The 12,923-nt window shown below is 44.3% G+C and overlaps 1 protein-coding gene across 3 annotated transcripts in view; it reads left to right on the top strand.

Annotated features, from left to right (window-relative positions):
* The window catches only part of ELP1 (elongator acetyltransferase complex subunit 1), a 2,667,893-nt gene extending 2,658,454 nt beyond the window's left edge, over positions 1 to 9,439 (top strand). For 2 of the 3 annotated variants that reach the window (XM_069630606.1, XM_069630607.1), the window contains exon 38: positions 8,999 to 9,199. In XM_069630606.1, coding sequence (XP_069486707.1) covers positions 8,999 to 9,066 — 68 coding nt within the window. In that variant the 3' untranslated portion in view covers positions 9,067 to 9,199. Of the gene's footprint in view, positions 1 to 8,998 lie in introns of all 3 variants that reach the window. The other variant, XM_069630608.1, reaches the window with a different exon arrangement.
* Positions 9,440 to 12,923: the final 3,484 nt, after the last annotated feature.

Here is a 12,923-nt window from a genome sequence, read left to right on the forward strand (position 1 = left end):
GCCTCGCACATATATGTAGTATTCACTGGGTCTGTTTTACAGTTGTAACGCTGTACGTGTCGTTATCGCCTATGCATTACCTCATGCAAGTGTTTACCTTGAATCCGTGCCGGCAGGCGAAATGCTGGGAGCTGCTGAGTCGCGGCGGAAGCTGGAGCGGGAGAGCTGCGGGTGCAGTAGCTGGAGGGGTCGCGAATCACGCGAGTTCCAGGAGGAACTGGAGGCTAGCCGATGGAATGTGCACTCGCTGGATGACTGGAGGAGCTGCACTGGAGACCGCGAACGTTGTGGCAACCGGAGCGTGAAGAGATGCCGAGGGCGACACTGGATCTGAAGACAGGTAGGTGACGGGCTCGGAGAGGAGAGGAGCGGAGCTCGAACGATCGATGATGGAGCAGCCGGATCCTAACTCATCTAATACTGCTCTGGAGCTGCGGTGAACGTGCCGTTGCCGTTGGACAAAAACAACGCTAAGCGTGGAGTTCTGTCTGGGTGTGGCTTATATAGTCAGCCACACCCAGCAACTAGACTGCTCCCTTCGTTACTCGGACTTAGCATCCCTCCATATTGGTATGAAACTGCTGATACCATAAATGCCATGCCCTGGACCAAGTGCATAGCATCTTAGTTCTTCTTTTGGAAAGGTATTGTGCCCAGTGAGTGGATGCAAGAGCACTAGTATGTGAACCTGTTTGGGTTGGAGGGATGAGTGCTACAGAGGTCATGACACAATGCCTCTTAGCACTTGTAGTTCTTATTCTCTTTCACTTGCCTTCTTGGCCTTTTCCAAAGTTCTTATATTTTACTTTGCCCTCTTGGCATTTTTCAAAATTCATATATTTAATTTTCCAATTATTCAATGTTCTTTCCTTTAATCTCTCTATGTAATATAAAAAGTTCATAACATTTCAGAGACTTTTGAATCTGTGACTTCCTCTCGCAGGACCACTCTGCTACTTTGTATCTTTTTCTTTTAACAATTGTTCTCTTAATTCACGTTTTATCGGCACATGTGCAACCTTCAACTTTCAAATCAGTCACTTTCCCTTTAACATCAACCAGACTTTTGTTGCCCTCGATAACTCACCGGTTGTGTTAAATTAATGTCTTTCATCTTTTTCCCGCAGTTCAATGTCGTTACCAATGCTTCCTCTGCTCCTCCCCAACTCTGCCGTTCACCCAGGAGTGTCACAGGCCGTTTCCTGGCACTTTGAAGGTTTCTTTCCTCTGCTCGCTCGGCTCTGCTTTTCGAACACTCGCGGCTTCCCAAAAGCTTGGAAATTACGCCTGGCTTTCTCTCGATCCTCTCAAATGTTGATCAGCCCGTTGGCCTTCCAACTCCCACATCCTGGTTTGCATCAGCCTCTGAAGAGCTGGTCCTTCTCCTAGCCGGCCTCACTCAAAGTGTGCCTGTGCGCGCCAACTTTTATTTTCACAGGGAGCCTTAATAAGTGGCAGGTGTACATTATTAAAGCTATGTGTCTGTCTCTGCCTGGCCTCATTACAGAGACAGGGCAAATGCAAGTCAAGGGGGGTAATCCTTCTGAACACATTACTCATCATCCGTGGTGCAGTACTTTTGTCAAGACAAAGTGGGGAGGAATTATGGGAGTTGTAGTTTACCATAAAATAAACAGGGATAGGGGTTAAATGGGTTGTGGAAAAGGGGGGATACCATGTCTCACCATTGGGTGTTTCTCCCCCACTCCTCGAGGACGCTTTACCCAGGTGATCCTCCTCGCTTGTCTACACATGGCCTTTCCCTGGCCACCTGAGTATGGGATTGAGCACTGGCACCCTTCAGGTTCTCTTTGTTTCCAAACATGCTCACTGTGATATGTATTTTCAGGGCTCTCCAATGCCATGTAGCCCTCTAATAGGCTTACTTTAGCATGGCCTTGATGGGGTGTCTGCCTGTATCTTGTGTTTGGGTTTTCCTCGCTCCTGTAACCTTTTTGGCTTTCTCTGTCTCTAATATCAATCTCCCTTGATTTTCCCAAGCTCTCCAAAGCCTAGTGGCCCTCGGGTAGGCTTACTGTAGTGGGGCTTCGGATTGGCCTCTGCCCATATCCAGCATTCAGATTTTCTTGGCTCAGGTAACCCCTATGGCATCCCCAGCATCTGATATAATAGTTTGCCCTCTCAGGAGTGTTACCTCTTCGGGGGCGTTCACGTCCCTTACTCTGTCTGGCTCAGCAGTTGTTGCACTTCTCACACAGCGATCAGGGATTTGATATCTCTGCTGCGGTCTGGTTTCGGAATCAGTTAGCGGGCTCCAGGCCCACCATGGCTTCTTTGTGGTTGCGCCACCAGGCGAGACAGTCTTTTTACTGTCTCCATCACTCTCTCTACTTCGTTCAGCCTTTTGACGTCTTGCTAGCGATCAGCTCGCTCTCCATTCTGTGGTTGGCTCCGCAGTCTAGCATGGCTCCCCCTTCCAGGACGTCCTTGCGTCGGAGACTTGCCTCTGCGTAGGATTCTCTCTCCTCCATTCCAGGTTCCTCATCGTTTTATGCACGTCATCACAAACAAAAGGGATGTGTTTTTCATCTTTGACTGGGAAGTTCAGGCAGGATCCAACATTACCTGAAGCCAAAGAGATTGAAGAAATGTGACTATTTTGTGAATCCAAAACCGGGTTAACAACAGTATTTCCGATTCCCATGTAGGCAGACAATGTATTCTGAACCGGCGTTCCTTTCAAGAATGGGAGTCCTTGTCCCCAAGAGGAGAGTCCCTCCCAGAGAAATGTCCCACTTTCCCAGACTTCTAGGGGAGGGTCTTGTTTAGTTGGCTCACCTCCCTAGCCCCAAAAGGGTGGCTCCCCTCTAGGGAGAAGAGACAAATAGTCCAGATTCGTCACACTGCAGATTGTGTCAATGTTTGACATAGTGGTGGGAGAGGGATCTGGACCCTTAATCTGTACTTCATCCCCTGCAGATTGGCACTGAACAGAGCTGAACAGAACAGGGCTCATTCTTCACAATCCCCACTGTTATGCAATTCTTGCAGTGGTTGTGTTATCAATTTCCCCTGTGCCGTTTGATGTTCCGACATGGGATTTAAATTTGGTTTTGGCTTTCCTAATGGGTGCTCCGTTTGAGCCCCTTTATTCCTGTTCTATTAGCTTGCCCAACTACAAGGTGATTTTCCTGGTTGCTATCGCTTCTGCGAGATGGCTGAGTCAGCTCCAGGCGCTGTCTGATTAGCCTCCCTATTTGTTTTTCTCCAAACAGAAGGTGAATTTGAGAGTGAGGCCCTCCTTTCTCCTGAAAGTGGTCTCAGATTCTCGGCTCTCTTAGAGGATCCATCTTCCTGTGTTTTTCCTCTGCCTCATTCTTCAAAGGCAGAGGAGCGATTCCATCGGCTGGACCTGGTGCCGTCGCTCAGCTAGGCAAGATTACCAGCTTTTCGTTGGTGCTCATACTGGCATATCTGTGACCAAACAGGCCCTGTCAAGGTGGATCATTCTCTGCATTTCAGAATGCAAAGATCTGTCTGGGAAGGATGTTAACTGAGGGTCTCTGAGTCCACTCTACCAGAGGAGGTGCTGCTACCTCTGCCCTACAGGGGAGTTCCTGTCCTGGACATTTGTCAGGCGGCAACGTGGTTGTCTTTGCACACATCTGCTAAGCATTACTGCTTGAATTCTCTTGCAGGACAGCATGCCTATTTTGGTAGAGCAGTCCTCCAGATTATTCTGGTTAAGGTGGTGTTCTTGTGTCTTCCAAAGCAGTACGCAAATCTGGAGGAGGGGAGTCTATCATAGATGAGGAATCTGTTCTTTTAATGGATTCTTTCCTCCCACAAATTACTTCTCTCTTGGTAATGTACTTTCTGGTGGATGTGCCACCCACAAATTGCCCATCGCCCTCCCTATCTGCCCCTCTTCGAGGAAAGCTAGTACACCATAGGTTCTACAGTTCCTCAGCGTCAGAGTGCTAGGGATAAAGGGTGGATCTGAGGTCACGGGGTGCAGTGAACTCAATATATACTGGCCCCAATGTCATGTACAGTTGGGAGCACGCAGAGGCATCAGATGGAGCCAATGCGGAGCCATGCTGCACCTCCTGGCGGTGGAAATGTTTCTGAGAACAGATGCGCTGGGGATTGGATTATCATAGATGAGGAATCCGTGGGAGCAACATCCATCAGAAAGAACATTACTGAGTGGTAAGTCAATTGTTCTTCTTTTGCTTGTGGTGTTGAGTTCTCTTAAAGTGGCGGAGCCTATAAACTCCCTCTGTGCAGTGATGCACAAAAGGCACCACTTTGGGAATGTGGAGCACTTTGTATTACCAGTTTCACATAGCTTTCAACTCTGAGGACTGGAAGCAGTTTTTCCTAATGGGATAGCACCTATAACTTCCCAGATGTAGAGACTATATCCCTTAAAAAGACAAAACTGCGGGTGAAAAAAATGTTTATTCAAAGGCCCAGGCTCATCATATGATTGTCTTTCTAGTAGGTAAACGTTGTGGGAGAGGACATGTTGCCTGTACCGTCTGGGTTAGGCCACAAGCACCCCACTTAGGAATGTAGAGGGAAGCTGCATGTGACTGTCCCCTGCCTGATGATGGGAAGGCGACCAAAGGATCCTTTGTCTAACACTCCTGGTGCCTTCATCCACTAGCTCATAGTGTGGGGTACTCATCCTCCACAGTCGCCCACTAGATGTTCTCAGATTTAGGCAGGGGGACTTTATCACACTGGGAAAAATCGAGGCGGTTATACTTGAAGACGTGCACCAATGCAGCAATACTTAACTTTCCTGTTCAGGTGCCACCAGATTCACTTAATTACCTTGGGGTGCAATTATACAGATTGCTTCCAGATATGTTTCAGAACAACAGCTTGAGCAGAAGGGTGGAAAACTTTCAGTGGCACTTATAGACAGAATAGCCTGAGAAAAAATGATAGTGGTGCCTAAAATGCTATATTGATTTGCGATTACAGACCAAGTGCATCTGCTGCAGGTGAATGGAAAAATACACTCTGCTTGTGCTTCATGTAGGTCAGCAAGCCAAATATCAATTCCCAAATCATGAAGAACAGAATTTTCAAGTCACCTTCTAGCGCACCTAAAGTTAACGCTAACTATAGGTTAAATGATGTTCCAAAAATCATGTTTGTTGTATCATGAGGCTTTTTTATTCCAAAAATGATCCTCCAAAAATTGTTCTTAAATACTAGTGCCCTGTACATGTGTTTCACCAAATATTTTGGCTCATCAGGAGGGATTTATAACAGAAAATTCAATTCAAATTCATTGATTAGATATAAACATGCCTAATGATTAAAAATGTTTGCATTCATCTAGAGAGCTTGGTCCATGTTTAGATTCCAAATTAGTTTGAAATTGGAGTGGTCGTGGTAACATGTGTGTTTGGGGTTTCCCCTATGCTGTTTTACCCCAATAGGAGTTTCTTTAAAGTCTTTTGATTGAGACTTGAGAGCTTCTGAAAATCGTCTTCTTTCCTTGTTTCTATTTCATGCCTTGATATGGAGATTTCTAAGGAATGATTACAATATCAAATGTACTTTGCCAACCAGCATGCCACTATTGTGTCAGACTCATACTTCTTCGCCCTTACACTGCAGAAACTTATCATGAATTCAGAAACATTTGACTAAGACTTTTTAAGTGCAAAAAGGAAAAAGAAACCTGTCTTACCCTTGTTCTAAGAGGGGTTTCCCTGCTTCAACTAAAATACTACAGAGTCTGTCAGGATGTCCAAAATAAAGAGTCTGCTGTCCTGTGTCAGAAACCTATTTCCTTCCCTTACACTCATAACTAAACTAAAGAAGTGGTGAGTCTCTTTGGTCCAGAAGAATGACTCCCTCTTTCTGGATAGTGGATGAGAGTTTCAAAGTGGGATTGTGGCCTAGGGAAGGGAGACATTCCCTCAGAGTACAATCTCGTTCAGAGGAACAACCCAAAGTTCCAGGTTTTAAAGGTTGCATTAGTTATCTTCACCAATGGGTCCTTCTTTGGCTAATGTCGAGGGGGGTTGGCTTCTCTGCCCTCTAATATACTTTTAGGGGGATGTCTCCCTTCTCCTAGCCTTTCTCAGGCTTCTAATGCAGTTCAACAAGTGATGGGGGATTGGCTCCATTCCCCCCACCTTTCTTAGGCTTCTTAGACAGTTCAGCAAGTTATGGGGTAATGCCTCCCTTCCCCTAGCCTTTCTCAGTCTTCTTATACAGTTCAGACCAGGCTCAATAATCTGCCAGTACTGACATGAGGATGTTGCCACACAGAGGATTTTGCTTTCTCTGTCAAAGATTGCGGGTCCCTGGCCCGGCTTCTTTCTCTTTTACTTTCTTCTGTTACCTGGTTTGCTGTTTGGTGTGACGAATCTGATAGAGTCGTCACTAGTTCCGCAGGGAACACCTTCCCTCATGTGGAAAAGGCAGAAGCTACCTGACTCCCACCTTGGGGGTGGCTTTCTGCTGGAGGACCACATGAGGGGAGAGCACCCTCAGGGAAATGGGGGCGACTCAACAGAAGAGGCATGGTATACCTCGCAATATCTAAGGAATAATTACATCCATTAATTTCCATCTAATCTGTGTATGGCATACTGTGAGAACATCCTAATGTAGGTAACAGAATCACCCATGAATATCCTTATGAGAAGACTGGGTCAAGGAGGAGGGATCGAATAATGAAGATTCCTAGGCCCGCAAAGAATAGTGTGCGTACTAGTTGTTGGGAACATGAGACCAAGAAGGAGAATTAATTCCTGATGCCGGTTGGGACGCGAGAAGGAAGCAGACAGTCTTCCTGAGTTTCGGCGAGCCTGGAGACATCGTCTGGAGCAAAGCCAGAGGAAGGAGCCTTCCCATTGCAGCACTGTGACCAGAGAAGGCTGCCGAAAGGAGGCAGATGCAGAGGGGAGGCACAAGGACAGACGACCTGTCAGACCGAGCCGATGGCAGGAGGCAAACAGAACCTGTGGATGCGAAAGATGACAAAGCCACCAAAGAAAACCGGTGAGGCCGCACAGAAGGGTTGGAAAGCTGCAGCTCTTTTTCCGGTACGCGGTAGACCAGATAGAGTACCAAATAGAAGCTGGGGAAGCTCGAACAGGGAGATAAGGAACCCTCTGACTTATTGTGCCGTTAGTTTTTTCTTTAGATTCAGATCAAGACATATTAATTATGCTGTTTAATAATGATTTGGCAATAAATGCTATCCCTTAAACATTTTTGCTGTGTTTAGTCTACTGGAGTTCGCCACATTCATTGTTGTATGGTGTGATACTTTTGGGCACTTTAGTAGGTGAAATTGTTGAGGATATATGATCTAAATGGCTTTGGAATAAACTACAAAATAAAAATGTTTCTGTTGGATAAATGGTACATAGTTCCTAGTTGTAGTATGGGTGTCCCTTATGTATGCATAAAGATAACGCATAATAAATGCCATAATAATGACCAGATGTTCTGTTGTGAACCACCGGATATGCACATGCACTTTGAACAAGAATGCAAAATAGGCCAGCTGTGCGGTGAGGAATGCCACATTTTTAGGCCTGGTTTGTGAAAGCGCAGCAGTGGCATACTTCTGGGAAATGGTGGAGTCCGTTGTGAGTGAAAACTTAGGACCGTTGGAACGTGGAAGACACTATAAGGGTATAGCTTGCTGGATGATTTGGACTGGGCCAGTCCAAATTTCATAATTTAGTGGCAAGCTTGGCCAAACTATGCTGTCTGCTCAGATTGGATGCCTGTCATCCCTCCAATTTATGTATGCTGGACACAAGACCTTGCAATGTGCAATGAAAGAGAAGATGCTATTTGTGCACTGGTCCACCCTCAGCAGAGATCTGCGGGTTTGTCGACAGAATTCAGATGTTATTTGTTTGCAAAGAAGGAGAGCAAGTGCAGGAGACAGAAGTGTAGATGAGTAGCTCACAATTCATAGCTAAAGGGGCAAGGGTTGGAACCAAGTGTGTCCCCTTTTAGCTAACAGGAGGGGGATTATTATGTGAAATGTGGCATTCCGTTCTTCTAATAAACTGAAGTAATGATGGTGCAAGCATGGCTCGAGCCATGGGAGTTATGTATATTATGGATTGCCCCCCAAAAAAGACAGATAAACCAACAAAGCAAGTCACTAGCCACATTGGTCTATATAGCTCATGCACAATATGTGTATATATGTATTGCCTGTATCAAAGTATCTTATGTTATTGATAATAGTTGTGCAAAATAGCCAAACAGTTAATTTGTCGCACTGATGATCACTTAGATTGTTTTTCAAATTGAAATGTTAATAAGGAAGTATTTAAAACAAAGATCCTTCAATAGCAGTTCTGGGCAAACAGCTTTGCACCTCGTCCCATTAGTCCCGCTCTTCCAGACAAGTGCATGTGAAGGTACAGCGTGCACAGAACGGATCGAATACTCATGTAGCTCTTCTAGAATTTTGAATCTTAGTCTAGCCAACTTGATGGGTGACCTCATCAACTAGATGAAAACCTATTCAGGTTGCATGTCTCCACATTGACTCACAGAGTAGGATTTCTCACAGTGTTCTTAATTGGGGTACCTCGACGGAGATCCTTTTAAAGAAATCCAGAGCTTTTAGAATGATAACAGTTTGAAATCTACAATCTGAATCATAGTCATTCTTTATGTTGTTTCAATAGATTTCCTTTATTTTTAAAGTTAAGGTTTTCAAAAAAGTTTTTTTAACGGAATGACTATTAAACTTGCAGTTTCATTTAGTGTTCTTCAAAACAAAAATCTGAGATTAAAAGATGTTCCTGTTCACATTTCTCCCTGAGTAGTTCTATGACGATATTGCCAAGCATCTCTCTCATTAGAGCACCTGGTCATTGATCAATTTAGAATGATTAAGGGCATCTACACTGGTTGGAATCTTTGTTGAATCATGACAAGTTAAGTTATTTTAAGTGAAGACTGTCAATCTTTTTTAACTGGGAAAGTCTTATATTTTTAACCCTCTGCATGTTTATTTTTGTCACAGACACAGAGCTACTTATGGCCCCAAAACTGAACAGCAGCACGCAGTGGAAACTGAATCTTCTTCTGTAACTTCTGTTGTACCTTTGCAGTGAGCACAAATTACCTACTTCTTCAATGGGGATAGACCCTGAATGTTCATCATACCATTGAGCAGCTCGGATTGTGACACACAGACTTTCTATGCTCCAGAAGTGAACTTAATTCTGCTGTGGTTGCAATTTAGACTCACATTTTAGAATTTTCATCTGTATTTATAGAAAATTGCATTTTGTTGTTACAGCGCTACAATTTCTATTAAAGATTATTTAAAAGTGATTATCCCACATATGTACTTGTGTCTTATATGAAATTTAAACAAAAAATAAAAATATATCATACATTTAACTGCTATTTTTGCTTCAGGTCTATGCACCAATAAATCTCTGCGAGAAAGGAAACTAAACCAGTTTTGTTTTAGGTTTTTTCTTTTTTTTCTATACTTTTGTCTTTTTTGTTTAACTCAATAGGTAAAGGAGCTTTTGACAATAGACAAATATGCTTCACTTGATTATAATCTAAACTGTGATAATCCATACACCATAGCAGTACATTTTTTTATGAAATGTCTAAGTTCTGTGGAACTTAAATCTGATTTTTATTTTTGGTGCATAATGTATATGCTAAAGAATATGATGGATATTTTTTCAGGGAAAAGCACTTGAGACATTTGTAGGTGGTCCGATCACAGCATTTTATTTTTTTTATTTACGTAACTGTGAAAAATTGATAAATGATTGAAGGGGTCTGTGGTAATGATGGGCAGAGACACTGGAAACCTTTGAAGCTCATGGTCCAAATCGGCCATCAAAATGTATTAATCTTAAGTGGAATGCGTTCAATATCTATCTTAAGAAAATGTTGACAAGAAAGGCACACCTGTACGACTCAGTGCTATAGATTTTTCTTCAGACGCCACAATTCATGTAGGCAAACAAGTAGCTTTGTCTTCCTCGGCCATTACTTCTTTCAGACTGTAAAGCATCCGTTGTGATTATAGTATTTTTCTACCTTCTATGTAGAATGTGTGCACTCTAAATTCTTTTGGCGATATGACCTACAGGTCTATATATAAGAAGGCTTCCATTAGAAATATGTTTTCATGCTGTCTTTATCATCGTATAAATAGACACCAAAGTCTGCCGAAGCAATGATAGCCTGCCTCCTTACTGCTGCCCTGGTGTATATGGAGCCTTTGGTGTGCCCTCACATTACTTGCTTTTTTCACTCAATAGGCGCCTTGTGTTGTAAGCACTTGATGTATGGAATATATATTTGAAAATGATGACCATGAAAACCCTGGGGTTCAACCCTTGCAAAGACTGTAAGAACCACGTTGCCAGCCGCTTAACTGCTCCATCATTGTGTCATGGGTCTGCCTTAGGATCTATAGTTTGATATGAAGCACATGCTTCAGTGCATGCTCCAAGCCCAATCAGTAAAGCCATTGCTAAAGTGTTTATAATTCTGATCAAGCCAGGATGGTGAAGGTATTCCAAACTCCCTACTGGCAGTGCAAGGGTCTTCGGCTCTGACTGTCACCTGATGAGACGATGATGGCTCGAAATGGAAGAAAAGAAGATGGTGTCCTGCTCTGAGTGATGGGGCATCCCTCTCCAAGCACAGGTTTGTCTTCTGTTTCAAGGAAACTGGGTTTTGACTCCAGGGAGAGTCACATGCAGCCCCAAGCAAGTAAACCCACCAGATGTTCCCGAGAAGAATAGCAGCATTCACTTTTGTAATGATTCTGTCTGCTCACAGATTGTTCCTCTAATAAATTGTTGTTCAACGCCACCAAGTCTTCAGAAACATTTTCAGCCAGGAGGGGAGCAGTGTGAATATGCGTAGGGGGGTGTTGGGTACTTGTAATGCTGGAGGTTACGTCGGGAGCATTGTACAGAAAAAAGTAGTGGTGTTCATGGGTCGCTGTTGGCTTCATCTACAGTCAGCACACTACTTTAGAATGTGTAAGGAAGGCATGGTATCCAGTAGTAGACACAGACACAATGGATACATGTTTCGAAAACCTTTATTTGGTATTTTGGTTGGTTTGGTGGAATTCCTAACTGGCCCTAATCTAGAATGGAAGTAGTCTCAACCATTCAACAAATAACAAACAAGTGAAAGTCAGTCTAGTCAAAATAAAAAGGCCTATACTAAAAAAAACGAACCTTGCCCTACTTCTCAAAATGACAAATGTGTTAAGGGAATACAAAAGGAAAAAAAGTGTCTCAAAAGAAATGTCAAAATGGATAAAATAACTCCCTTCCCCACGTTCAGCACCACAGGGTCTACAGGTTTCCTAAAAAGGATAGGTGGATGGCACTATTCTATCAGTCTTGCTCACTTTGGCTCACTGGTACAATTCAACAGTTCAGGCTTGGTCTTCAAGCTTCTGGTAGCTCAATCACTTCCTTAGGCTCGGTCCGCCGTGTCATAAATACACAGTTCCACTTTTGACCTTTAATTTCCCACAATTCAACACTGGCTTCCCCTCCGCCGGGCTTGAGCCTGTCACTTTTCACATTCACTTTCTCAATTTCTCACAGTTCTGTACAGGCTTCCCTCTGCCAGGTCGAGCCTGTCTTTCTCTGTGTGGGGGTTCCCTTCCCCACGTTTTGTCTTAGATGTCTTTTCACTGTTGAAGACTTTCGAAAAAATGCAAGGATTTTACGCAGACCTCTGCATGACCAGTTCGACCTTTCTTTAAACAATTCTGTGATCCACAATCTTTCTCATCTTGCAACACCAATGCCTCTTGGTACTTGGAGTTTCTTATTCTCCTAACTTTGCCCTCTTGGCCTCTTTCAAAGTTGATATACTGCCACAACGACGCAGTGATCGCTGTGGCACAGATGGAGGAAGACGTCCCGTTTGCCGTGAGGTTCTTTACCACACATCGGGGTGTCAGTCTAGTCTTTGCTAAAATTGCGCCCACACGGCAGCTCTGTGTTCATTCAGCGGGCCTCGCTTGCGGTGTATCACCCATCCGGAGTTCCTCTTTGCGGGTGAGATGCTTGTTATATCCTTTTCTGCCTTTCCTGCTACTTATTCTTGTACTCTTGTCTTCTACTTTGTTTCCGGATTGCTATCCTCCCTCTGATCCTACCCTACTTGCCTTCTGCTCTTACGTCAGTACTTTGGATGCATACCACCTCCTCAACTGAACATCGCATTACAACTGCTTCAGTCTGTTAACAGGTTTTTTTTACGCCAGTTTGGCTTTTTCCCCGTCTTTGGGGGGTGCTACCCCTCGGTTCTGCCTCTGTGTACTTCCTGCCTGAATTCACTAGTGCACCGTGGTGGAGGAGGAGGGTTTGTCCTTTTCTCTACTCACACTGGCTTCGGGACAAACAAAAAGGAAAGACTGCAGTTGCTTCAGAACGTGAAGCTTCAGCTGAGCAATCGGGTGAGAAATGTGAGATTGAATATGCCAAGAGGACAAACTATGAGTACCCATACCTTGCTTTTCACTCATTCGACTTTATTTTGGGATTGCGGTTACTTTCTTGCCTTGGTTTCCGTTCAACTGTCTCACCTCGAAGGACGGTGACAACATTCCATGCCCGTATTACGGAATCTGGGAGGCACACGCCCATCAGGGCTGGAAAATACAAGTGTTTTCCAGCCGTTCGGCAAGGGATACAGCGCTTCTTTGCCCCATTCCTGCGGCATTGGAGGTTGCTGTGGAAATGGGCTATGGCATCAGGCTATTGCCAAAAAGACTATTGACTCCTCTGTTCCACTTGTGACATGTGATCCAGACCGCCAATGGATGCCCAGAATCTCGTCCTCAACAAAGGACTCATAAGCGTCATCGACCCACCGAACGCTGCTACTGTTTGAAGCTAGAAATTTGAGGATAGCCAGGAGCGGTCTTCTCTTCCGTG

The sequence above is a fragment of the Ambystoma mexicanum genome, chromosome 6q (genome assembly GCF_040938575.1).
Source record: "Ambystoma mexicanum isolate Mex_15411 chromosome 6q, UKY_AmexF1_1, whole genome shotgun sequence".
In the NCBI taxonomy this organism is placed as follows: domain Eukaryota; kingdom Metazoa; phylum Chordata; class Amphibia; order Caudata; family Ambystomatidae; genus Ambystoma; species Ambystoma mexicanum.